At 38.8% G+C, this 27,760-nt stretch overlaps 1 protein-coding gene and 1 long non-coding RNA gene across 2 annotated transcripts; one reads left to right on the top strand and one right to left on the bottom strand.

The window, feature by feature from the left end:
- Positions 1–12,734: 12,734 nt before the first annotated feature.
- LOC126599230 (apyrase 2-like) lies at positions 12,735–15,960 on the bottom strand. Its single transcript, XM_050265572.1, has 7 exons — positions 15,029–15,960; positions 14,831–14,923; positions 14,143–14,348; positions 13,893–13,984; positions 13,505–13,722; positions 13,170–13,359; positions 12,735–13,075 (listed from the first exon to the last, which is right to left on the bottom strand). Exons 1-7 carry the CDS (start codon positions 15,521–15,523, stop codon positions 12,963–12,965), a joined length of 1,407 nt encoding a protein of 468 aa, XP_050121529.1. The 5' UTR covers positions 15,524–15,960; the 3' UTR covers positions 12,735–12,962.
- A 1,733-nt stretch (positions 15,961–17,693) lies between these two features.
- LOC126599234 (uncharacterized) lies at positions 17,694–21,287 on the top strand. The gene is made up of 2 exons (XR_007615044.1): positions 17,694–17,873; positions 20,566–21,287. It is a non-coding gene; the product is annotated as an uncharacterized LOC126599234 (long non-coding RNA).
- The last annotated feature ends 6,473 nt before the right edge of the window (positions 21,288–27,760 follow it).

Consider the following 27,760-nt stretch of genomic DNA (forward strand, 5'->3'; position numbering starts at 1 on the left):
TTTAGACGTCGTTTTAGAATGCAACGAAGTTTGTTCAATAAAATCATGAGTGCTATGTGCAACCATGATCCATACTTTGTGAAAAAAAAAGAGGATGTTTTTCATGTTCTAGGTCTTCTTCATGAGCAAAAATTACTGCTGCCTTGTGGATGCTTGCATATGGAGCATCTGCAGATCAAATGGATGAGATAACGAGGATGAAAAAAAACAACTGTTATGGAGTCCCTGATGTAGTTTTGCTCCGTAAATTAAATAAAAATATTGATGCGGGTGGAATACATATAAATAAATAAAAGTATTGTCACATGATATGCTAAACTTCTACCACTACTCATATTAGTGGAAGCATGAGAGAGAAAGTGTTTTTCCAGCAAGTAAAGGATATGTTAAGTTTTTTCCAACGACCTTGAAGACCTTGACTACTTCTTGTGCGATCTCCAAGCCTATCGCAAAACGCTTCCGTAATTGTACTCCACATTTCTCGCAACTCCATCTCATTACCCGTAAGCGGGTCATGAGTAATTTGAACCCAGCATTGACACAACGTAACATTTTCGATGAGCTTCCACGTAGCCATTTTTTCCACAAAAAAAAAGTATATGAAAGCTTTGGTTGAAAGTGTTGAAAATATTGAAACGTGGTGTAAGGTGGAAGACGATGGTTAGATATTTATAGAAAAAAAATATTTAATTTAATTTTTTTCTATATTTTTAAACAATTTTTTATTAATTTTTATTAAGTTAATTAATCTAGATCGTTGGATTTGAAAAAAATTCAAATCCAACAGCCTAGATGTTGACACATGGTCAACGATCATAATTCTGACCGTTGTGCATTTTATTTTATTTTTTCATTTTTGGACAAAAATTGTGGACCGTTGATCTCGAGATCGGACGGTCCAAAACGCGCCACGTCATTGGCCGTTGGATTTGATTTTCAAATTTTGTTGATCATTGGAAATCCAATGGCCTAGACTGAGCCACGTGGCATCCCGTCAGTCCCTCTGTTGCGCTTGCACATGCGAGCCCGCCCTTTTTTTCTTGTTAGGGACGCGCGGCCACTCGCGCGTGTTTCCCACGCGCCTGGCGTAAAAAAATCAAATTGGCATGTGATGTCATGCTAACGCCAACGTGACATCACATAGGCCGGGCCTTGGTTCATCACATTTTGGGCCGCCCTAGAAGACGGCTTGGGCTAGGTGCCAACCTATTAAGCTGGGTTGCAGGAGTTTTAGGGGGTGCCAGCCTGTTTTTTGTGATTTGAGCCGACCTACCCCTAAGGGATGGAGTTGCTCAAGCTCTGGCAATCGTATTGAGGACATTGAGCCCACCCATTGTGAAAGTAACAACACACGCAAAAACTCCTCGTGACCGTCCGTAGCCGTTAGCGACGTTCTTGGCTTTGAGTTCATTGTAGCAACCGATGTTGGTGAGCCCGAGCTCGGCGATAAGGTGGTCGAGGAGGTTCAAATTAAAGTCACTAGGGACAGTGAACACATTGGTGACACCGATTTGGACGAGTCGACTGGCGATGTGGTGACCCAAAGTGGCGTTAAAAGAGTTGATGATGGTGGAAGGACTCAGCAGCGTAGTTCTTGTCCCTTTCCTAGTAATCGTATAGAGAGAAACACCTGACGGGTCTTCTCCCCATGGCAGTGGCTGTAGGTTCTCCAAAAAGAGGAGGATTTCTCTCCTCTCCTAATCTCTATTTCCTTCCCTTCCCTCCCCTCCTACTTAAATGGTTACGATGAAGTTACGTTAATTTTATTTTTTTTTTATAGAAACAATAAGACAAAAAGCAAAATGTGAGATGAGGAAAGGAAAGGGGATGAGAATAGGAAAGGAGAAAATCCTACTCCATCCAAAAACCCTCGACTTCTTTGGATGTGAAGGATGGAATAAAAGGATTCGGGGTTTGCCCTTGGGTTTGCTTCCTTTATTGAATAAACAAACGAGATTAGAGATTATATTAGGGAGTTGAAGGGGTTCAAATCAGGCCGTAGCACAAAAGTACCATTCATCTCTACCACTTGCCCTGGTTTGCTTCCTTGGATTGGATGAAATTAATCAATGGTGCCGCCATGGTCTTTGTAGAAACCATATATTCCATTAATTCTAATCAAGGGATTACAACCTATTTATACATGAAGTGTATGATTGCTAACCTAGTGGTTACAAAATAACAGGAATACAATTATAGCCTAATAACATCTAATAACAACATAATGACTTATAACAACATAACGGGTAATAACATCTAATAACAACATAACGGCCAATGACATCTAATAACAACATAACGGCAAAACAATGATGTGTTGACATTCATTGGCTCTAAAACCTTCCTTAACTATGGTAACTGCCTAACACTCCCCCGCAAACTTGACTCCAAATAGGTGACAAGTTTGAAAATAAGACGTGCAAACTGTTCAACTGGTAATCCTTTGGTGAAGATGTCGGCAAGCTAAAATGTAGAAGGAATAAACTAAACTTTGTGGCTACCAAAAGCAACCCGTTCACGAACAAAGTGAAAATCAATCCCAATGTGTTTTGTGCGATCATGAAACACGAGATTACCACCTAAATATGTGGTAGACAAGTTGTCGCAGTTAAGTAAGACTAGACGAGTAAGCAGACAATGAAGTTCAGTTAAAAGATCTTGAATCCATACAGTGTCAATACAAGCGTAGGCCAAGGCTCTATATTCAATTTTTGCTCTGGAACGAGAAACTATTGGCCGTTTCTTGGCACTCCATGAAATGAGGTTAGGTCCCAAAAATATACAGTAGCCAGATGTGGACCTTCGTGTATCAGGACAATCCTGCCCAATCGGCATGAGAATAAGCAATTAAGAAGGAACAATCTTGAGACCTACAAATAGGAAGACCAAACCCAAGAGAGCCTTTCAGGTAACATAATATTCGTTTAACAGATTCATTGGTAACATAGAGTTGTCAGCTCGACTTTGACATAAACAATCCTCATAAGGAAAGAACTAAAACGTTGAAACCATGCCCAGGGAGCCTACTTGAGGCCATAAATGGCCTTATGAAGCTTACACACATGGTGAGGATAATAGGGATCAACAAAACCTGGGGGTTGTCGCATGTAAACTTTCTCAGACAGAGAGCCATGTAAAAATGCATTCTTGACATCATGTTGTTGAAAAGACCATCCAAAAGAAATAGCCAGACATAGAACAGTGCAAATCGTTGTAGGTTTGACGACATGACTGAATGTATCAAAGTAATCAACACCAAATTTGTTGTTGAGTGTCATTGTAATACCTTTCCCTTGATTTAAGGGAGTAGACTTGCATAAGTTAAGTTTAGATAGGTTGGCAGATAGGTTGGCAACTTTATTCCTTATTTTTTTATTTTCTTGTTGGCTGCTTGCAGCAGCTTTATTTTCCACTTTCTTCCTACTACTTTCTCCCCATTTCCTGATTTCTTGTCCGCTGCATATAACAACTTTCCCTTCCTCTTCTCATATATATCCGAACTCCCTCTTGTACCAATACACATGAAATACATATGAAAACTTTAAACCAAAAATTCTACATGGTATCAGAGCAGGTTTTGTAACCTGTCTCTGGCCATTCTTCCCGCTGCATCTTTCTTTCAATCGTAAGCCATGGCTGAAGAAGATTCAATAAACATTGAGGGTGACATCTCGCATGCCTCTCCTTCAAATTTCTCAGACGTCGAGGTTAACACCAATCAACGTTTGTGTTCAGTTCTCTTGAATGAGTTTAATTATCTCCCTTGGTCTCGAGCTATGTCACTAGCTCTCGGAGGCAAAGGGAAATTAGGATTTGTAAATGGAAGTGTGGAAGTTCCAGACATCTCCTCCCCTTCATACGGTGCATGGCTTTGCAAGGATCAACTTGTCATGTCTTTGCTGCTCAACACCATGGAGAAACATGTTGCTGAGATTTTTAGCTACTACAATTCTTCATGTGAGCTTTGGAAAGCATTGGAAGATATGTATGGAAATCAAAACAACTATGCTCGTGTCTTTCAACTTAAGAAGGACATAGCCAGTGCCCAACAAGAAGGGAAAGCATTTGTTCAACATCTTGGAAGCCTCAAAGCCATGTGGAATGAGTTGGATGTATACCTTCCACATACCACAGATCCTATCATTCTCCTTAAACGAGCCGAGGAAGACAAAATCTACCAACTGTTGGGGAGTTTGAACTCCGAGTACGAGGATCTAAGGAGTCACATCTTGATGAGTCAGGAGCTTCCCACGTTCAACAATGTCTGTGCAACTATCCAACAAGAAGAAGCAAGAAAGAAAGTGATGAATGCTGAGCACAACTCGAGATTGACTGAGACTCGTGCATATGCCTCAAACTACAAGACCTCAAAGGCAAAAGTGTACAAGGGTAAAAATACACACCTGAAATGCAAATATTGCAATGGCGTTGGTCATGTGGAAGACAAGTGTTGGGAACTTCATCCTGAACTCAAGCCTAAGTTCAGCAAAGATGGAAAAATGATACCAAGGTCCTCACAGCAATTTCAACCTCACTACAAGGCTCAACTTGCCAATGCTCATCCCTTTACTATCTCACAAGGATCCATGGAGTTCACTACCAACCCATTGTCACTTATCAATGAGTTTGCAGCTTACCTTCAAAGTAAGGAACACGAAGGAGGTTCACAAGCTCGAGGCAATGAAAAGAGCAGTCATACAGCCATGTTGGGACAGTTTGCTGACTTTCTTGCTGGAAATGAGAAAGTCCCAAAGGATGAAGCACCAGGTATACTCAAAGCTTTCACTACTGCCCTATTAACTAGTACTGAAAATGATTGTTGGGTAATTGATTCAGGAGCCACAGATCATATGACAAACAAAGTCACAAATTTGAATCATTTTAAACGTTTTTTAAGTCCCTCACATGTGTCTATTGCAAATGGAAAAAATGTCTTAGTTTTGGGAAAAGGAGAAATAAACTTACTCTCACACAAAACACCTTCCACTGCCTTATATGTACCAACCTTTCCTTTCCAACTTCTGTCAATTGGAAAGATCACAAACACCCTAAATTGCCGTGCCATTTTCTCACCAGATAATGTGATGTTTCAGGATGTTCTCACCATGAAGATGATTGGTGAAGGGGTCTTTATAAATGGACTTTACTACCTGTGCAAGAATACCTGTTTTACTCAGGCCCTTCAAGCTCAATCAAAGTCCGTAGATGAAAACCAACTTTGGCATAAGAGATTAGCTCATCCCTCTGAAGTTATCTTGTCTAAATTATTTCCAAATTTTTGTAAAAATCATGTTACTTGTGATACTTGTCAACTTTCTAAGTTTACTAGACTACCTTTTGGTAATTCAATGTCTAGGACAAGTAAACTCTTTGAAATGGTGCACACCGATGTATGAGGACCAACAACTGAATCAATAGAAGGGTTCAAGTACTTTGTTCTATTTATCGATGACTTCTCTCGAATGAGTTTTGTGTACCTTATGAAATCAAAGAGTGAAGTTCAAACTATTTTCAAAGATTTTCATATGCATGTTAAGACACAATTTCAATCAGACATTAAGGTGTTAAGATCTGATAATGGCACTGAATTTCTATCCAACAACATGCTTCAATACATAAGTTCTCAGGGCATAATACATCAAACCAGCTGTGTAGGGACTCCCCAACAAAATGGAGTAGCCGAGAGAAAAAATAGAGATATCTTGGAGAAGACTCGTGCCCTCATGCTTCATATGCATGTTCCAAAGAAATTTTGGTCATTTGTTATCCTCACTGCCACCTACCTCATCAACCGACTCCCAAGTCATGTGTTAGGGTTTAAATCTCCCTATGAAGTACTCAAGGGTAGGAAAATTAATTTGACACACCTCAAGGTATTTGGATGTGTTTGCTTTGTTCACATTCAAGCCTTGAACCGTGACAAATTAGATGCCAGGGCAACCAAGTGTGTGTTTGTGGGGTATTCTTCCACCCAAAAGGGATACAAGTGCTACAATCCAACCACTAAGAAATGTGTTGTGTCAAGGGATGTGAAGTTTGAAGAAGATTGTCCTTATTTTACTCACAAGGGAAATATTGCAAGTCAGGGGGATGAACTGTTTGAAATCTTTCCACTTCCTCAGAACATTAATAATCCAGTATTGGAAGAGAGTTCAGTTACTGTGATACCAGATATTGAAGAAATACAAACTGACTCAATCACTGATAGTAGTATCCCGGCCAATGAAAGAGACGAGGAGTCTCATTCTGATAATTCACAATCTCCTACAGAGCCTCAAGGGCTTAGAAGAAATCCTCCTTGAACCAGAAAACCTCCAACTAGGCTGCAGGACTATGTTACTTATGCCTCACGGTATCCTATCAGTGAAAACATCAGTCTTGGTAAGTTCTCAACATCTCATGCTACATTTCTCTGTGAAATTGATAAACACAATGATCCTAGAAGCTTTCAAGAGGCTTTTCTCCTCCCACAATGGAAACAAGCCATGGCAGATGAGCTTAGTGCTCTAGAAGAAAATAAAACTTGGAGCTTGGTTCAACTACCACCAGGAAAAAAAGCTGTTGGAAGTCGTTGGATTTACAAGATTAAATTCAAGGCTGATGGTTCTATCGAGAGACACAAGGCCAGGCTTGTTGCTCGAGGTTTCACCCAAACCTTTGGGGTAGATTACAAGGAAACATTTGCTCCTGTGGCCAAGATGAATTCAGTGAGGGTTCTACTCTCAGTTGCAATCAATTGTGGGTGGACTCTTTATCAAATGGATGTGAAGAATGCTTTCCTTCAATGAGAGTTACAAGAAGAAGTGTATATGCAGCCTCCTCCAGGTTTTGATGGTATTAAAGGCAACATGGTTTGTAAGCTACACAAGGCAATCTATGGATTGAAACAATCCCCAAGAGCTTGGTATGCCAAGCTCAGTTCAGTTCTAGAGAAGGCTGGATTCCTACGAAGTAATGCTGATTCCTCATTGTTTGTAAGAACTGGCACCAGTGGGAAATTGGTGGTGCTCATCTATGTAGACGATCTCATCATCACAGGAGATAGTGTTGCTGAAATTGAGGCACTAAAAGTCTCGCTATGCCAAACATTTGCTATCAAAGATCTGGGGAAACTAAAGTATTTTTTGGGCATAGAAATGGCAACCTCTTCAAATGGGCTATTTCTACATCAACGGAAATATGTATTGGATCTTCTTCAGGAAGCAAAAATGCTTGATTGCAAACCTGCCATCACTCCCGTGGATTCTAAACTAAGGCTCAACACAGATAGAGAAGCCATGCATAATGTGAGTTACTATCAACAATTGGTGGGCAAACTTATATATCTCACCATCACACGTCCGGATATCACATATGCAGTGAGCCTGGTAAGCCAATTTATGCATTCTCCTACAGTTGATCATCTTAACATGGTTAAGAGAGTTCTGTGTTATCTCAAGGGTTCAATAGGGCAGGGAATCATCATGCGTAACAACAATTCCACTGCCATCAGTGGCTACACTGATGCAGATTGGGCAGGGAATGCTCTTGATAGGAAATCTACCACGGGTTATTGCACGTTTGTTGGTGGAAATCTTGTCACTTGGAAGAGCAAGAAACAACATGTCATTGCTCGCTCTAGTGCAGAGGCTGAATATCGAGCCATGGCAGCCACTACATGTGAACTTATATGGCTTAAAGGGCTTCTTTCAGACTTAGGGTTTACTAGCACTACTCCTATGTCTCTTATGTGCGATAATCAAGCAGCCATGCACATCGCTGCTAACCCTGTGTTCCATGAAAGAACGAAACACATTGAAGTGGACTGTCATTTTGTTAGAGCTCAAGTGCAAACTCAAGTCATTCAGACCATCTTCACGCGAAGCCATGATCAACTGGCAGATCTCTTTACCAAGGCTCTGACATCTACTCCATTTCATCGTTTTTTGGGCAAGCTTGGCTCGATTAATCTACTCGATCCAGCTTGAGGGGGAGTGTTGTTGAGTGTCATTGTAATACCTTTCCCTTGATTTAAGGGAGTAGACTTGCATAAGTTAAGTTTAGATAGGTTGGCAGCTTTATTCCTTATTTTTTTATTTTCTTGTTGGCTGCTTGCAGCAGCTTTATTTTCCACTTTCTTCCTACTACTTTCTCCCCATTTCCTGATTTCTTGTCGGCTGCATATAGCAGCTTTCCCTCCCTCTTCTCATATATATCCGGACTCCCTCTTGTACCAATACACATGAAATACATATGAAAACTTTAAACCAAAAATTCTACAAAATTGTTGATGGATCCTTTGGCAACAAGATGTGCCTTGTACCTTTCAATTGTGCCATTAGACAACCACTTAATTTTGTAAACCCATTTACAACCAATTGTATTGATCGAATTAGATGATGGGACCAAAAATCAGGTACCTCGTGAAGAAGTGCATTATATTCGTCGAGCATGGCCTGTTTCCATTCGGGAGAGCGAGACGTTTGTATGTAACAAGTAGGTTCGACATTCATATTCACCAAGGCAATGAAAGCTTGAGGTACAGAATACCTAGTAGAAAGATTTGCTGGATATTTAGGATTTTGGCTTGAAAATTCCAAATTTTTGAACGTGTGCAAACTGGACTACAACACCCACTGGATGGTGGCAGAGCAACGGCAGCAGCACCAAAATCAGATGTTGCGGTTGAGGAAGACAACACGACAAGTGTGCTGCAGGTACTGATTGAACAGATGTGATGGGCAAGTCAACGTCCAAAACTGATGTTGACTATGTGGGACTGATGGGCACGTGGATTCGGGGGAAGGACAGCTGGGCGAAACGGTGCCAACTGCAGTAAGCTGTTGTCAACTGCTGTTTGCTGTAGTGGCCTGATGTCAGCCGCTGTCGGCTGAGCTGTTGTTGTCGGCTGAGAGGGTGAACTAGGCAGCCAGCTGACTGGAATTATGGCAAAGTTCTGGACGTTGAGTAGGGCAGAGAAACAGAAGCATAATAAAATTGATCTTCATGGAAAATGACATGGCGTGAAATGTAGAGTCGACCTGTAGGAGGATGTAAGCTGCGGTACCCACTATGTTTATCACTGTAACCAACAAAAATACACGGAAGAGAACGAGTTTGTAATTTGTTAAACACATAATCTTCAAGATAGGGATAACAGATACACCAAAAAACTCAAAGAAAGGTATGATCAAGAGAATGACCAAATAAGGATTGGTATGGTGAGGTCCATTGAATAACAGGAGTAGAAAGTTGATTAATTAAATAGACTGCAGTGCACAACGACTCAGCCCATAAGTTATGGGGCATGTGAGCAGTAGGTAAAAGGGTGCGTCCCATATCAGTAATATGACAATGTTTGCGCTCAGCTAATTCATTCTGTCGGGGACAAGAAAACGATGCACAATTCCATTAGTGGCACAAAAATGCTTAAATTGTAAGTTATCATATTCCTTTCCCCATCACCCAGGAATTGTTTGATAGACAAAGAGAATTGATTTTTAACATACATAACAAAAGTACCAAAATGGTCAAAAACCTCCGACTTAAGACGTATGGGAAAAATCCACGAATAACGAGTGGAATCATCAGTAAACAAGACATAATAGCGATAACCAGAGATCGAGACAACATGAGACATCCACGCATCCGAATAGATTAAATCAAAGGGTGCAAAAAAAGACCATCTTTACATAGGCCTTGAAAAGGAAGAACACCACTTTGTAAGTCACGAATTTGATATCCCCAAGGAAAGAATGTAATACTTACATGCATATCATAAGTAAACTGATGGACAGATAAAAGATTTTATGAAGGGAAGGAACACTTAAGAGGGACGAAAGGCATAAGCCTTAGAAGAAAACAAAACATTACCAGAGTGATGGGGAGGGTGTCACCATTACCAATCACAACATTGTCATTAGATGCTTAATGGGCGCCAGTGGGAACATCTTAGCACCATCAGTCATGTGATTTGTAGCACCCAAGTCCAAATACTAGTTAGGATCTAAAGATAGGAAACATCTCTGCCGGCAAAGGGACAAGAATAAGGACACTTGTCTCGAACGTGTCCAAATTACTGGCAGTTCCAGCACTGAAGTGGCTGACGGGAGGGAGGAGAACCTAAAAGACCTTGGGCATTGAAGAACGGACGTTGGGCTATAAGGGGAAGTCGGTCCAGGCCCATAGAAAGTACGAATTGTGGCTGAGGGCTTGCTTGATCACGAGGACGCATGGCAGGCGAGTCACGTGGTGGTCGAACTGCAACAAAAGCAGCAAGAGGAGACGCAACCATCTGAGCGGCAAAGGTCTGTTGCCCCTCGAAGGCAAGGAGTCGAGTGCGCAGGTCAGAGAATTGTGCAAGCGGTGGAAAGTTCAGAAGTGCTATAACAATCATTTGGTAATCAAGATCCTAGACCACGACTGTAATATAAAGAAAATTACATCAGAAGACAAGTTGACCACTGGAAAAGCTAGACTAAACTATAACTGCAAAACAGAGCTAAAACATCCTGACATTACTAATGAAAAATAAGACACAGCAGTACTCCAATCATAAAAGGAAGCCTGAAAAGAACAATCCGTAAACTCCAATAGCAAATAAGACAGTCGCATGAATTTTTTCATACAGAGATTTCTAATAAGATTATCCCAATACATATAGAAGTTACAACTTTGAGTAAGATATCATTTCTAGTATGATATATGTGTTGACCTTTTTATCTCTATGTGTGTTGGCCTTAACACATATATCACAAATTCTTGAATAAATTGATTTTAACTAGAATAATGTTCACAACCATGAAAGGGTCCCAAAAACAGTGAAGATGATCATACTACCAAGTAATACACAACGGAGCAGAATAATAGACAAAAAGATGAGTTCAGCACCCGGGATTTATGCAACTATGAGAGATATTTGTTATTAACTTGGAAGTATAAACTGTAAAGGTACAAGACACCCGTGCATTAAGTCACATGATTCAAAGCCAAAACCCTTGTACAAGCACTCCCACAATCCCCGTCAGAACACTTACATCATGAAATTTTGTCAGAGGTCCAACAATTACGAAATTGTTCCCCAAAGCAGAGCAAAAATTGATTCCACAACCATCTATATGCTCATCATAAAAGCTAAAACACAGTGTGCAGACTCTGCATGTACAAACAAAACTAGAAGCAGTGTAATGGAAGTGTTTCTTGTAGTTATGCATTCATATAAGTTTTTATGTTCCAATTGACTTCTGAATATATTTCTCTCCTGCCCCTCTTCACCAAACCATTTTCTGTTCAAGCGTATAACTCATAGAGTGAAACCATTTTGAATCATAATATGTACAAATAAATAAACAGAAGAGGGGATGATAAGTTGCCAAAATATAGAATTGAATTTTATTTAACAGAGAATATACTCGAATCACAAATCCATTTGCATGATGGCAACGCTCATGTTGGAGTTCACAGCATGTTTGAGTTGAGCCGTGAGTCTAAAATATATTAGTTCCTTGTTTGTGACAACAAAAGTAAACAGATGAGTGTACACCGACAGAAAATGATATGCACCTGTATAGTGTCCACTGAAACTTGATGCCGAATGTTGGTGACCAGCCATGACCACGTGCATACCGAGATCAGACACCACTGAGATTTCTTATTTTATTGAAACCTAGGGCTCCCAGAAAGAAAACTCCGCTCTCTTACAACTTTCCTAGTTTCCGGCTGCTAAAGGAAATCATTTTCCTGATGAGATTTCTTGGGGATTATTCTAGCGTACATGTCTGGCTGACTCTAATCCAACCGATCATCTTTTTATCTGTCGTATGGAATGTGGAAATGCGTTGGAGATGCAGATACAGCAGCAAGGGATTGCTTCAGGGCAAAGGCAGCAGCAACGGACACGACAGAGACATGGCTATGCGTGTAGCAAATTCGAGTATAATGATGTAATTCTCGCCATTTTTCTCATTTCTACGAACCCTACCAACTGTTTGTGAAAATAACCAAACCAATCCAATCCTACATTCGAGTTGTAGTAGTAGTAAAAGACGTACCTGTTTCGACTGCTCTTGAATTCGGCGGAGGCAAGCAAATCCAAAATCCTCACTCCTGTATTATACCTCAAATTCTGAATGATTTCCACCTGTCCCCTTTTACAAATTCATACTATCACCATGCAAATGCAATCAGTCGGCGTCGAGCGACGAGTCTGTCCCCAGTCTGGCTCTGGCGGTGAAGGTTAAGAGTTAAGACCAATACAACAAGTAAATTCTCTATTTTGGGCTCAGCTGACAACTGAAAACTCCGCCATGGCCCAAGGAAGGCCCAACTACAAAACACGAAAGTAAAAACACCCCACTATCTCAAGCCCACATTTTATCCTGTGGCCATGGTCTGAGATTCTTTCACACAGAAATACCTTCTTTTTTTTATCCTTCTGCACGCTTCTATTTATTTATATTCTTTAGTTCTCTCTGATTTTATTCAATTCAAAAGTCATGTGTATGTAAAGAAAGATAAATTGTAAACACAAAAACTATCTAAGACCAGGCGTTTAATTTCTCTTTGCGCACGTAATTAGAGTTCCAACAACTTGAATTCAAGTTGAACACTCAAACGAAGGAGAATGAACTGAATGGCAAACACAAATTAGGAACAATTGTATTCGTCTCCACAAGGACAGACGCAAAAGATTAAAAAAATAAAAAATAAAAAAAAAGGAAATGGTATCACCGTTTTGGTTACTCAGCCGGCAAAACTAGAACAAATTGAATCAAATTGTTATCTAAAGAATAGTTAAGTCTGAATAATTACAAATGAGAACAAATTCAACCATATTCTCTCATTATTCCCAAAATATAGACCAAATCCAATTCCCAATATCAGTTTATGAGGTTGGCTTCGGAGCAGTACTGACCATGGAGTGCAAAGACAGCCGGTGCCAAAATTCAAAGGCTTATCTTTCCAATAGGTGATTCAGCTGACAATTATAATGAGGACACGGCCTCTATGGCACTCCCTAGTGGCCATGCTGCTTCAACCAAGGAATTTTGATATTTAACTTTCTTCACCAATGTAATCTCTTGCCAGGGATCAAGACCTGTTTAAGATATTGAAGCAACCAGTTCAAACATATTAGAATTTTATCGTCATTTTCCAACTTGCTTAACTCGCTAAAGTATAACTAGACCTACCAAATCCATCCACAAGCAATGAAGATTGGTAAACAAGATCCATGCACAAGAACGGCAGGTTACCCTCCTCAACTCTTGGATACGTTGATTTAGCATCCTCAAGTTTAGTTTCACAAGCACGCTTAGCTGCCTCCTCAAAGTTACCAGGGTGAACTTTTGCAATAGGTTCGTTTGGGTTAACAAAACCAGCCTGCATTTGTACGGAATTTTTTGTTTTTTGGTAAGGCAAATGTATAATATGTGGTAAGCAAAACCATGTTGTTTTCTAAACTAAACCCTAAACTTTTTCATGCACATCAAGTAATAATATATAAAAATCAAAGATGGTGAAATACCTCAGCAGCTCTGTCAAAGAAAAATGAAGCCACAAATAGGTTCCTTTGTCCATCCCCTCCTCCACCGTTCCATACCCCGCCAAATGTGCACTTCATGTGTGAACATGTTGCTTCATTTACTTTGAGTGCCTTCGTAACTACCCTCCTGCACTCCTCAACACTTGATCCAGATGAGGAAGCTGATGCTTTATAAGATTGTCCTCCATATGCGTAAGAACCTGAACAACATATCAAGATTTCCCAACAGACAGCATATTATGCACTAAATCCACAAACAGAAAGTAAAAGCATTAACACCATGTGCTTCATCGCTTAACAATATAGAGAAAATGGAGCAATAAATGTCATTCCTTTCTCAAAACAGAGAAAATGGAGCAACTCAGCATACCATAATATCCGGCTAAGATGCAGGGGTTGCCAGAATCTTCAGAAACCTTTAAAATCTCTGCTCGAGCTGCTAGTAACCCGTAATGCAAGTAACTGCATAAAAATAATACAAAAGCAATTAATCTAGGAATACCAATCTACAGTAGTTATGTTACAACAAAGTCGAGGAAACAACTGAATGCATTAAAAAAAATTAATAATACACAAAACCAAACCCTGACATCAATTAAGCAGAAGGAAAGAGGAAAAACCTGTGAACATAAAGGTTATATTTAACGCCTTTAAGATTCATTTGCCTTACATATACATCCTCTCCATCTGATAACTTGGGTGCTTTTGCAGCATCTGCCTCTGAGATAGCATAAGCCATCTGAACAGATCCACCTCCAAGGTCAACCACCCCTACAGTATCTGAATATTTCTTCCCCAAGTTTCCTAGTAGATAGTTTATTGTCACCTGAAAAACAAAAAGAAAGTTAATGTATAGCTATGACTACTCTTCTTTCTTTTCCATTACTTTTTAGTTTTAGATCAATGATATGTATGCACATTGCTTCCCCAAATTGTGTTACTATACTCCCATACTCGCATATGCAAGCTTCCCGGATAACAAATTTCAAAATATGCTTGGTTTTCCAAAAATGTTGGGTTATTTGATATGGGGTGTGATATCCACACCCCTTTTTAATTCTCACACACCCTTCGGATCGGATGAATTGGAGAAGATCAAAGGACATAAATTAACGAGGAGTGGGTGAGAAGTAAAATGGGGTGTGTGGATAGCACACCCCTTTGACATACTCAGACAGTCTAGCACAAACAAAAGAATAACTAGATATGACAGAATCAAGTAATATGAATGAGTGCGTACAGACTAGTACAGGTACAGGTACAACCACTAGTAATATAAATGAGCTCAAAAATTGGAGTAAAACACACCCACTGGAAGGAACCTTCTTGAGTTCCATCAATTACAGTAACGGCATCAGGGCGGGAGCTGAGGCTGCTTCTTTGTTTGAGCAGATCCCTGACCTTTTGAATTTGAAGGATAACAAAACAAACATGTTAATGAAATTGCGAATTGAGTTTCGAAAATTAAAGGAAATTGCAATTTTCAAACAAGAAAAAGATGCATACGGCCTGGAGAATGCGGTCAGAAGCATCGCCCTCCAAAGCCCTAAGGCCAGCCGTAGCCCCAACGCGGACGGGAGTGAAGGAACGAAGCTCCTTCGGAACTGCGCTCTCAGCCTTATCGAGAAGACCGGTGAGGGACTCGGCAGCAGAGCGAGGGTCCTTGGCATAAGCGCTCAGACCAGGCTTGACCTGAAGAAAGAGCTCGAGATCTTTGCCAATGGGAAGGAGCTGGAGGTTGTGGTCGAAGCAGAAGACGTGGACGCGGCTGCCGGAGCTGCCGGCGTCGAAGATCACAGCGTAGGATGTCTTGGAAGGCAGCTTGCGGGGGAGCTGGTTGCGCAAATTACCGCCGGGGGGCATGACGTAAAGGACCATGGTAAGGAGGAGGAGAGGGATTGAGATGACGAGGATGACGCTCCTGTATCTGTACATTTTGTCGGAGAGGGAGTCGTACTGGGGACTCCCCATTCCGATTCCTCTGCCGGGACGCTTGAGCATCTTGTTTTCGGAGTCGGAGAGGGGGTCGGGATCGGAGGGTGGAGAATTGGTCTGGATCAGATTCTGAGCCTCAAGCAGTTCAGCCGAGGAAGGCGATCTGTATCGGATCTGACCGTTGAGATTGAGGGGCTGCTGCTTCCCTTCCTCCAGATTTGAGTACTAGTCCTGGGATTAAATAATCCCAAACTCTCCCAATCTCTCTCTTCTTGTCCAACTCCTCAACAGCTGGTGCCTGCTGCCTGCTGGGATCTAAATAAAATGTTCAACTCCGAGGAAGGCGATCTATAAGGAATCCACAATGCCTGCCTGCCTGCCGGCCTTTATCAGAATATGGATATCGTCGGAGAAAGGTCACTGCAGTCGTCTGCACTGCAAGAGCAAAGAGCAAAGAGCTAAGTGCAAGAGCAAATGGCTTTTTTTAGGATCTTTGCAAATTTGGGTTGAAATCTATATATATAAGAATGAACGAATGAACCTACATTTTCGATTAAAAAAAAAAAACTAATAAAAAAAACTTGGAATCTTTGAATTTTAACAAAAATGACAAAAAAAATGTTGTAAGTGAATAGTACATAATTGATTTTTTAAAGTAAAAATATGATTTTTTGTTAAAAAGATCAACATTAGCATTAACCACCACTCCCCCCTCCATAAACACCTCATAGCATTTCCAAATGAAACATCAAATTCAAAAACATTAAATTTCAATGTGATGGTAAACTTGGCAATTTGACATAGGGAATTTTATTTAAACTTTTTTAACATCTCTTTACACCCAACATACTCTTTTTGCACTCATATTATTTTTAATTAAACTATCAATATCTCTTTAAACCTAAATTTACTACCTAAACTACCCTCACAAACTCAATTCAATATGTAAATTTATCTTTTACACCCATATGAAAAAAATAAAAATAAAAAAAAACCAAAAAATCAAAGCATTCTCTTCTCTGACGTTCTCTCCTTCCAACACTTACTTTTGATGGAGTCTCCATCACCCTCTACAACATTGCTCTCTCAACTTAGTTCATATTTGTCGGGACTTGATAGTATTGGTCAATTTTCTCATTAGATTTGTTGAGGGGAGTCCTTGAATTGCTACTTAATCATTCGTTTCACTGCAGGAGCTAGTTTCTAATATAATTAATTGTAGCACAATGCATGTTCTTATTTGACATATCCTGAGTAGAATTTAAAGACTTAAGTTGTTAAAGATGTTTTTGAAATTAGGCTCTCATCTGCATCATATGTGCTGCATACAAGTTTATGTTCTCATGTTTACAATTTGAGCTTGCATTAAACTTTATTAAGATTTTTATTTTTTTTTTCCCTCAAATGAATCTGTTCAACTTTTAAGGGATTGGATACGATGGGTCTGCATGCACGCCACACCCCTCCACTCTTCCTCTTTACATAAAAGGAAGAGATAACTCCTTCCCCTTCCCGTCCACTCCATGCGTTTCCATTTCAGTCGGGTATAGTAGAAGGGGTAGTTGGCTTAGTATAGATTGTCAATAGTTCAAAATTACTATCAATCTGTACAAAAGGGCTTGTTTTTCACTATGAGAGTATCTTATGATTTTTGTCATCCTAGAACGTAGGAAAATGATACGTGATGGTGATGGGTAGGTTTGATTATTGGGTGTGAGTTTATAATTATTTTTAGGGTAAATCTCAGTTTATTACCCTCAAGTTTCATGGTTTTCAACATTTAATACATGAAATTTTTTTGTTCCCAGAGTCATATCTAAAGTGTTAATTTTGGGACAATCTTATACATCTGTTAGTCTGACTATTAAGTCTCCTATTAACTGATGACATGGTGCCCATGTGGACAATAATTAAACGTCACGTGTCATTAAAAAAATTTAAAAATTAAAACAATTAATTAAATAAAAGTATTAATAAATAAAAAATAAAAAAACCCAAAACCCCCTTCATCTTCCCCACCCGACACCCCCCACCCCCTTCATCTTCTCCACCCAAGCACCCCCTTCTCCCATCCCCCATCACCCACCCCTTGCCCACCTGAGCCACCCTTTCTCCGATCCACTCCTCCCAAATCAAATGTCAGAAAACCCTAATTCAAAATTTCCAAGCAAAATCCATTGGCTTCTACCCAGTTCACAGAACCCTCGAAAGAACAAATTTAACAACCAGAACACCAAAATTTGAGCACAAACAGATAAAAAAAAAACTCACCATCTGCAAGCTTCAAGCTTTAAAACTCATCCATATCTTTCATTTTCTGACTCATATTTTCTCAACAACCAAACAGGGTATGAAGAAGAACCCAGCTCCTAGATTGCAGAGGAAGGCAAGAAAGAATGATCCATTCCCTGTTCAGGTATCTGTTTGGTTTTTCTTTTTTTTCCTAATTATTACTATTTGGATTCCAGGAAAGTCAAATGGAAAGAAAGGGGTAGAAGAAAACGGGTTGTTTATCGGAGCAGGAGGTGTGTCTTAGCCTTTTAGCATTTGCTTTTTGCAGTATGAATTAAATGATGATGGGGACTATATATGTTTATATTTAGGGTAAATCTCCGCCTGAAATCAGAGAAAGGGTGGGTGATGAGGGATAGGAGAAGGGGGTGCTCGGGTGGAGGGGATGGAGAGGTTAAGCAGTGGAGGGGTGTCGAGTGGGGAAGACGAAGGGGTTTTGGGTTTTTTTTTTTTTTAATACTTTTATTTAATTAATTTTTTTCATTTAAAAAAAAAATTTAATGACATATGACGCTCAGTCATTTTCCACATGGGCGTCATGTCATCAGTTAACGGGAGACTTAACAGTCAGACTAACAGATGTATGAGACTGTCCCAAAATTAACACTTCATGTATGACTTTAGGACGAAAAAAAAACTTAATGTACCAAATATTGAAAACCATGAAACTTGAGGGTAGTAAACTGAGATTTACCCTTATTTTTATTATTAGTTTTATCTTGTACTTTTATGGTAATTTGCAATAAGGTAATAACGTAATTTACATTTACAGTTTAAGTTGAATATAGAGAGAGGTTACATGAGTTCAAATAAAATTTCCCTTTGACATATTGTCAATATTTTCATTCCAACCGATATACCAAAATTTATTGCTTCATTTATATTTTTTAAACAAAAATAATAAAAGTTGAGTTGTTGGTTTAAAAATAATAAAATTACTTAAATATGTTAGCATTTAAAGTAAGGTGCGTGGAATATCTTTAGAAATAGCAATAATCAAATTTGAAAACAATTTCAAATTTGACATCTCTTTGTCCATGTTCGTTTAGCCTTTTTTTTCCATGTCATCATTGACATCTAGGTTAGAGTAAATAGTACGTTATTTGTTACTGTTATATGTCTATGTGACATTTTTAACATCTCCTTTGGATATGGTCTTACCTTCTCTACCTAAACCTTTTCTTATTTGTATAAAATAAATAATAAGAAAGAATTAGGATAATAAATAAATATATATATATATATATATACACACATATATACATATAAATAAAAAAATTTAAAATAAAAAAAAATAAAAAATAAACCTTGTGTAAATTAAAGTTTACATCAAACCCCACATTTCTTCTATTTACCGTACAGTTCCTGCTACCTACGTATTACGTATGGGTTCCCTTTAGAGATGAATGCCACTTTACATTACCAGTTTAATCATTGTTTCAACTTTCAACCCATTTTTACCTTTTTATAGTTTTTTGGGTAAATTACACTTTACCACCTTAGGTTTGAGGTTTATTACAATCTCATACAATATCTTCAAAACATTTCACTTTCATACCTCACATACTATTTTATTTCAATATAATACATTCGTTACATTTTCCATCTATTGATCCGTTAAGAGCTGAAGTGGCAGCCACATTTGTCCTAAAAAATAAAAAACACAAACTGAAACCCATCTCCCCGCAAACCCCCCCCCCCAGACCCACCTCCCTCTCCTCCACTCTCTTCACCTCCCCCTCCCATCCCACCCCATCCCACCCCATCCCCACCTCCCCCGCTACCATTACATTACAAAAATACAATCCCAAATCAAATGTCAGAAAACCCTAATTCAAAATTTCCAAGCAAAATCCAATATCTTCTACCTAGTTAATAAAACCCTCGAAAGAACAAATTTAACAACCAAAACCCCAAAATTTGAGCACAAATCAGATAAAAAAAACCCACCATCTGCAAGCTTCAAGCTTTAAAACCCAGCAACCAGAGGACCATGATTTCAGGCAAAGGTCAAGGAGAGCAATGCGGCCTTGGCAGTCGCCGATGACAAGGAGGAGGTGGGAGCTGGAGGGATCGGTGGAGAGTATATCGTGGCAAAGAGGAAAGGCTCGGTAGAGAGGAGATCATGGTAGAGAGGGAGCGGATAGGGACCCATTGCCACTGCCGCTAGTGCGTCTTTTCCGAAGAGGTGGGGTGGGTTTTTGGATGGGAGGGGAGGTAAAGAGAGTGGAGGAGAGGGAGGTGGGTTGGGGGGGGAGGTTTCTAGGTTTGTTTGCGGGGGTGGGGGGTTGCGGGGAGATGGGTTTCAGTTTGTGTTTGTTTGTTATATTTTTTTTAGGGGAAATTATTATAATATTTTAAATGAATAAAAAATTATATTTTTTGCCACATGACACAAATGTGGCTGCCACGTCAGCTCTTAACAGATCAATGGATGGAAAATGTAACGGATGTATTATATTGAAATAAAATAGTACGTGAGGTATGAAAGTGAAATGTTTTGAAGATTTTATATGAGATTGTAATAGACCTCAAACTTGAGGTGGTAAAGTATAATTTACCCTAGTTTTTTTTTCAGTCATTTTGATGACATTTCATATCAAAGATGAAGTATAAGCCAAAAGTATTTCCACCCATTTTAGTAGATTTGGCTCCTAGAGGAGGAGTTTGGGGAATTGAAATTAATTTTGGAATAGGTTTACATAATTGTACCACGGTCCATATTTTTTTTCGCTTAATTATTTGCCATGCATTGTGTTGTTTTCTGGTGGAACAAATTTTTTTAACTCACTACTATCTTACGATGACACTACCAGAGACAGGTGTGGGATCTCGTCCATCTTTTATATGGCGGTCTTTAGCATGGGGTAAGGAGCTCTTGTTGTGGGGACTACGATGAAGGATTGGTAATGGGGTGGTTGTCAGTATTATGGTGAGCCATGGATTACAAAACCTATGAGCTTTCAGATATGTTCGCCACCTCGATTGCCAAGACACTAGCGGATTTCTGATCTGACAATGGGCTAGGAACGAAGAACTATTGCATTTTTTAGGAGGAGGAAATGGAGGCACTCGTGCAAATTTCGTTGGGGTCTCAACAGCATTACGAGAAGCATGGGCAGTTTACAGTTAAGAGCGGGTATTCACTTGAGCGCTTAGAGCACTTCCACTGGGGTGGGATAGGCCGGCACATAGCCACAAAAATAGCCCGGCACCTAGGGAAGTCTCTCCAGCCCACGGGATTGCCTGGCACCCAACCCAAGCTGGTCTCTAGGCCAGCCCAAAATTGACAGACCTTGGGCCCATATGACGCCATGCTGACATCAGGGATGGAAGGATCCACGGAGGGAGAAGGCAAATGGCCTGAAAGTGATAGCCCGAGTTCGTCGGAAAATCTGAGAAAAATACACCAACAACATGTTTGCATTGCATCAACACAAGGGTTTCCAACATGATTTATATGTTAGAAACCATAAGAATAGGATTGAGAACTTACCCAGGTGAAATGCAAGAGATTTCACCAAGATTGGACCTTGAACTCGTCGGAGTTATCCGTTTTCCTTTGTCGGAATCACATGCAGGGAATTAAGCCTTTGAATTAACCACAAAAATTGCAACACAACAGGATTTAAAGCTCAAGAACACAATACAGGATTTAAAGCTCAAGCACTCGGCTTTAATGGTAGGACCTTGCACCATGCACCAATGCCACATGCAAGGCCATGGTTGGGTTCCTTGAGCTCCAGGGATTACAAAAATAATAATTTGTGTTTGATTTGTTGAAGGTTTTGAAGAGGAAGGAGAATGAGAACTCACGGGAGTGAGCTGGAAAAGAGAGAGAGAAAGAGAGAGAACCGGTTGGGGATGTAGATGGAGAGTATAGAGGGTAGTGGAACCGTGGAGGTTCCTGACTTCTTCTTTTTTTAATAAAATTATTATTTTTATTATTTTATAATAAATAATAATAATATTTTAATAAAATTGATTAGGCTATCTTTTGTTAGGGGTGAAGATGTTTTAGCCTATTACTGTTCAATGTGGTTTATTACTGTTCACTTGAGTGGATAAATATGTTGGATGCTGGTGTAAAGTCTTTAAGAGTGAAATTGCTCTTATTAAAAGGACATGATAAAAGTATAGTGAAAGTGTCTAGTGGTAGAGATTTAAACGTGTGGCGCAATATTTGAGTTTTTAGGGCACAGATAAAATCAAGTTCTTGATGTGGAGAGATATGATAACTTTGTCCCTTGTAACATGGTAATTTTTCAAAAAAAGTTCATCTCGTTGGAAAATAAAAATGAAAGTATTTTAGAATTTGATTTAATTAGTAATTTTATATGATTTAATTAGGGTTTTGATATGATTTGATTTGGTCCAAGTTTCCTTGTCTTGTATACATGATTGTTTTGATTTATTTCCTAGTATTGCTTCTTTGTACAAATGATTGTTTTGATTTATTTTCTGGTATTGCTCTTTTGTAATTTTATAAATACCTCATTATGGAGAAGAATAAATTATCGAAGTAGTATTTTGAGAATTGTGAGATTGTAGAGAATTCTAATTTATCATAAACCATTTATTTTCAACTTGGTATTATTGGTTGAACTGTGCAGTGAGCGCTTCCTGTGGGTGCACGAAGCTAATTTTCTTTGTGTACCCACAAGCTATGAACATGAGAGTGAAGATTGTTTACAATTGTTAGAAGAAGATAAATTTCCGCTGCCATGACGAAGAGAAAAAAGGAGGGAAAAAAAGGATGAGAAAAAAGATATACAAAATGGTAAATTACACAAAACTACTTTAACTATTGGGCCAATTGTTGAGCACCTATTTTACTACTTATTTTACCCCAAAAGCTACATTTTCTTACGATATATTTGATTTAAATGAAAGGAATTACATGGTTTTGTGTTCTCTAGCTAGATTGACAAGATGAAAAAATTATATTGGATCTGGTTGGCTGTTATAGAATTAAATGGGTCAAGTGTGATTCTTTCTCGATATTTTGTTTAAGTAAATTGACCATGTGTGCTTCTAGCATATTTAAGATGATCATATGCTTTTCTTTTTGGATCTCATAATAATACATCTATTTTATTTAAATGTTATGCAGATGATAAAGTAAAGCATGTGCCATTAGCCTTTCAATTGTACGAACGTAAGAAATAAAAGGGGTTGTATTTGTCTCTCACAAGGGTTAGCCACACCAAATTAGAAGAAAGGTCACCTACTGAAATCAACTACCAATGCATGGGTCTTCGACATGATCATAAATTTGGATATATGGCTGCTCAGTTTGTTCGATTGGTGAGGAGTTTGACTGTGCATATAACTGAGGAAGGCAACAAAGTGGAGTGGAGGCGTTATTAAATTGAGAAATCAATGGAGGTGTTTAATCATACATAGTGGCTGGCAAGAAGTTTCATCCTTTTGTTTTCTCTTTTATTGTCCACGATTAAAAAAAAAAAAAAAAAGGAGAAAACAGTTGCGGGAGGTAGAGAATCAAAGGGAAGAAGGGTAGTGCGGCAAAGCAAGAGATTTTCAAGCTTTTCTAAACTTAATTTTCTTTTAATTTTATGAATTCAATAATATTTCCGATTATGTTCCGGAACTAATTTCTTTTCGTTAGGGCTACGATGTAGCCTAACTATGAATTCTTAATTTCTCAGTTTAATTATTTATGAAGTTTCATTCATTTTGAGTATCATTTTGCTGTGATTATGAGCTTGATTTTAATCTTGGTGATTGGCCACCACTTTGGTTTGAGTTGAGTGTATGTGATGCGAGTTAACGCAGATGCCATGTTGTTAATTCGATTTTAGCGTCTTGCAAATGGTCCCATGAATTCCTTATGTAGATGTCATACACTAGGTTTCATGCGGTCTCTTAAGTAGTTCTCAAATCGTTAATGAATTCGTGTGTGTTTAGTAATCTAGATGTCATAGATTGTTAGCATATATGAGTATACATAGTAATCTAGATGTCATGGATACTATATGAATTAGATGAACTAGAACATCAATTTGGATGATTACTCATTAATAATTAATTGTAGAAATTGAGTTGGATTGGTTATGGTGAATCGGATGCTCTAGTGTCTTTCACAATTGATTTATAATTTGATTTCTTTGTTGTTCTTGTCATTTATTTAAGCTCATTTGATTTTTGTTTACATTTACAATTTCAAAGTTCTTTATCAAATCATAAATTTTTCCATTTCAATTCAAGTGCAATACAAATTAAGTTAGATATTTAGAATTATTTCAATCTTAGTTGGAACGATCTTGTGCTTGCCTACTATACTACTTTACGATTCGTACACTTGTGAGCATTAAAATTTGGACTTAATTGGATTGATTTCGGTTAATCTAATTTTAGAATCATAGTTTCATACCCCATCTTAAAAACATTTCAATGTCATACCTTATTTTCGAATTTGTTGCAATGTCATACCTTCCGTCAGTTTGTCTGTCAATTCCTCCGTTAAATGCTGACGTGGCTTGAGACGAGGCCCACTCCTTATTAAAAAATTAATTAAATATTAAAAGAATTATTTAACTGAAAAATAAAATTATTTAATTTTTTTAATGGGGGACCCACCCCTACAAACCCATCACCTCTTCTTTCCCATCCACCCGTGTACGCCCCCCAACCTTCGTTCACCACCAAAATCAGAACCCAACCGCCGCCCCTTCTTCCTCCATCTTCACCTCCCTCCCATGGTGCTCTTTCCCCTCCTTTTCCTCCTCTATCTCTGCAAAACCAAATCAAATGTAGAGGCATCAGCCACCAAGGTCAAGTTGTGCCTAACGTCAACGAAATCGAGCACAGACTGCACATCTAAAGCTCCTCAGAAACCTTAAATCCTAACCAAATAAAATCACATTTCAACGTAAATCAAGAAATTAAGCAAAATGTGGTGATTCTGATTTCTGAATTTATGATCGATGAACTTACGACGGGCGGAGGGGGAGAAGAGAACGAGGTCGTCTTACAAGTACTGGCCATAACGCTGGAGCGATAGATTGGGTCTTCGGTGAGCTTGAAGTCAAGATCTAAGCCCCGGGAGATGTGGGAGTGGAAAAAGATGGAGAGAGTGGTTGTCGATGAGCACCAGGAGGGGGTGGTGGGTTGGGGATTCCGGAGAGAATAAGAGGTAGAGGAAGAGGAGGAGTGTGAGGACGGTGACTAGGACAAAAAGGCTCGGCATTGTTGGTCTTCTTCTTCTTCCAGGTGAGTTTACGGCAAACTCCAGTGACAAGCACTGTCGCTGCCACAATCGTTCCACTGCTCTCGGTGCCACAAACAAGACCCACCCATAGTTTATGTTATTTGGCTGCCGTTCATGGCAGATCAAACTATGAAATTTTTGGGATTTTCACGTGGGCAATCTCATCCTTGATGACAGTAAGGGTGCATCAGTAGGGATTAGAGCGGATTGTGGTGAAGGAGAAGGAAGAAGGGGTAAGGGAGGAGTGCCTTGGGAGGGAGGTAGAGATGGAGGAAGAGAGGGCGGCAGTGAGGTTCTAGTTTTGGTGGTGAAAGAAGGTTGGGGGGTGGATACGGGTGGATAGGGAAGAAAGGGTGATGGGTTTGTAGGGGTGGGTGTTTAAAAAAAATATTAAATAATTTTATTTTTAGTTTTTAATATTTAATTAATTTTTTTATAGGAAGTGGGCCCCGCCTTAAGCCATGTCAACATTTAACATGGAAGAATTGACAAACAAACTGACGGAAGGTATGACATTGCAACAAATTTGAAGATAAGGTATGACATTGAAATGTTTTAAAGATGGGGTATGAAATGTTGAATATATGTCAACAATCTGTGATAATTTTATATATGCTAATAAATAATAAATATGAATAAATATTGAACAGAGTACGAACAATGAAATAATTTAAAACAGAAAGATTGAAGATCGAGGCTTGCGTACCGCGATGTCCTTGAAACAGAAATCCATCCCTACTCAGTGCTTGTAGTTCTACGGACGTGTTCTTCACCAGGATTCAACGATCAAGTTAGAATTCCAGCACCGGAAAACTTAACTTCTGGCGAACTTCTGTGTGGTTCTCTCATAAAAGATGTTTGAGATTGTAGAAGAAGAATATTGATTTTCTATATTCTAAATGCCATGTAGATGGATGTATATATAATAGAAGGATGTCTGTTCGCAACAGGTATGAGAACGAGATGTGTCTGTTGGGAGACATATTCTCCAAATGGGTGCTTTACTCTGTGTTCTTTCTGAACTCTTCAAACTTCATCTGAAAGGATGAGTCTGTTGGTAAAAAAAAAATAATAATTACTTAATTAGATTCAACATTAATTAAATCCGAAAATAATTAATTAAATAATTTAATTATTAGAGCCCGAGCCCCAAGGCCCAAGGTCCATCTTTTGATAATTAATTATAATTAATTAGTGCACCCCAAAGCCCAACTCCAAGGGTGAGCCCAATTTTATTCTCCAGGCCTATTATTCCAATCACTTTCTATAAAGGACAAAGCCTTATAAAGTGATAAAATCTTTTGGGAATGGCCAATGTGAGACAAACAAATTTCTACTCAAACTATTCAAATTTCCAACATGAAACTGTGATTGGCCTAATAATAAGGTAGTTTTGTGTAATTTACCCTATAAAAAAAGGAGATATTTGGTGGTCGGGGCAAAAGATTAGCGTTTGTTCTAATTGGACTTTCGAAAAGAGGCGTTGGTTCCAACATATTAAGAGATTTATTTATTAGGCTTTCGAAAAAAGGCGTTAGTTTTAATTGGGCTTTCGAAAGGATCAACGTTAGTTCCAGTTGGGCTTTTGAAAAATGCTTTAGTTCCGAAGATTATGATTTGTTCGTCAGGCTTTCGAAAAGAGACGTTTGTTCTAGTTGGGCTTTCGAAAAGATTGACGCTAGTTCCAACTGCGTATTCGAAAAAAGTGTTAATTCTGACCGATTGTGATTTGCTGAACTTTTGAAAAGATTGGCGTTGGTTTCAGCGTATCAATGTAGATTTCCTTCTTGGCAATAAAAATGAAAGTATTTTAGGATTTGATTAGATTAGTGATTTTATATGATTTAATTAGAGTTTTGATATGATTTGATTTGGTCTAGGTTTCCTTGTCTTGTAGACAAAGGATTGTTTTGATTTATTTCCTATTATTGCTCCTTTGTACAAATGATTGTTTTGATTCATTTCCTAGTATTGGTCATTTGTAATCTTATAAATACCTCCTTATGGAGAAGAATAAATTATTGAAGTAGTATTTTGAGAATTGTGAGATTGTAGAGAATTCTAATTTATCCTAAACCCTATATTTTCAACTGATCACATCACCGGTGTGTTGTAAGCGTGGTATAGCAATGGAGACAATGTTGCACGTCATTTGGGAATATGAAAAGCCACAAAAAATATGGGAGTCTAGAGGGTGCGTGGAAGTTCGTGATGTAAGATTTTATAGGGTGAGTGTAATCAAACCTTAGTTTATTTATATATATGCCGACATCAAGATAAGAGATTATATGGCCATATAGATAAATGGAGGGAAAAACATTAAGTTATAATGTTTGAATTAGAGTTGGTTAACAACTCTAAGTAACTGGCAATAACCGAAACCCTAATGGGGGGTAGCAGTTATTGTTTTTCATGTAAATAAAAGACAGGTTCTTGGTCTCCTTTCTCGGTGTGATTCCAAAAAGAAAACCAGTCCCATTGAAGGTTGTATCGTATCAAACACCAGAGAAGAGAAGGCTAAACCTAATGTCCATGCATAATGTCTTCGACAGCAAGTATGTTTTCTTTATTCGATTTAAGGTTTACTGGGGTAGTATATTACTTTATGTTGGTTGTAGTTCAATGGCTTAACTGATTATGTCTTGGCTGTGTAGTATAAGATAAGTTAACATGTGGTATCAGAGCCAACAGTTAAAGCGTTGATCTCGTTTTGTCTTATGCAAATTGATTCTAGTTTCCGCTGCTATTGCTTATCATATGTTATGATATCTTGCGACTGC

The sequence above is a fragment of the Malus sylvestris genome, chromosome 14 (assembly GCF_916048215.2).
Source record: "Malus sylvestris chromosome 14, drMalSylv7.2, whole genome shotgun sequence".
NCBI classification, from domain to species: domain Eukaryota; kingdom Viridiplantae; phylum Streptophyta; class Magnoliopsida; order Rosales; family Rosaceae; genus Malus; species Malus sylvestris.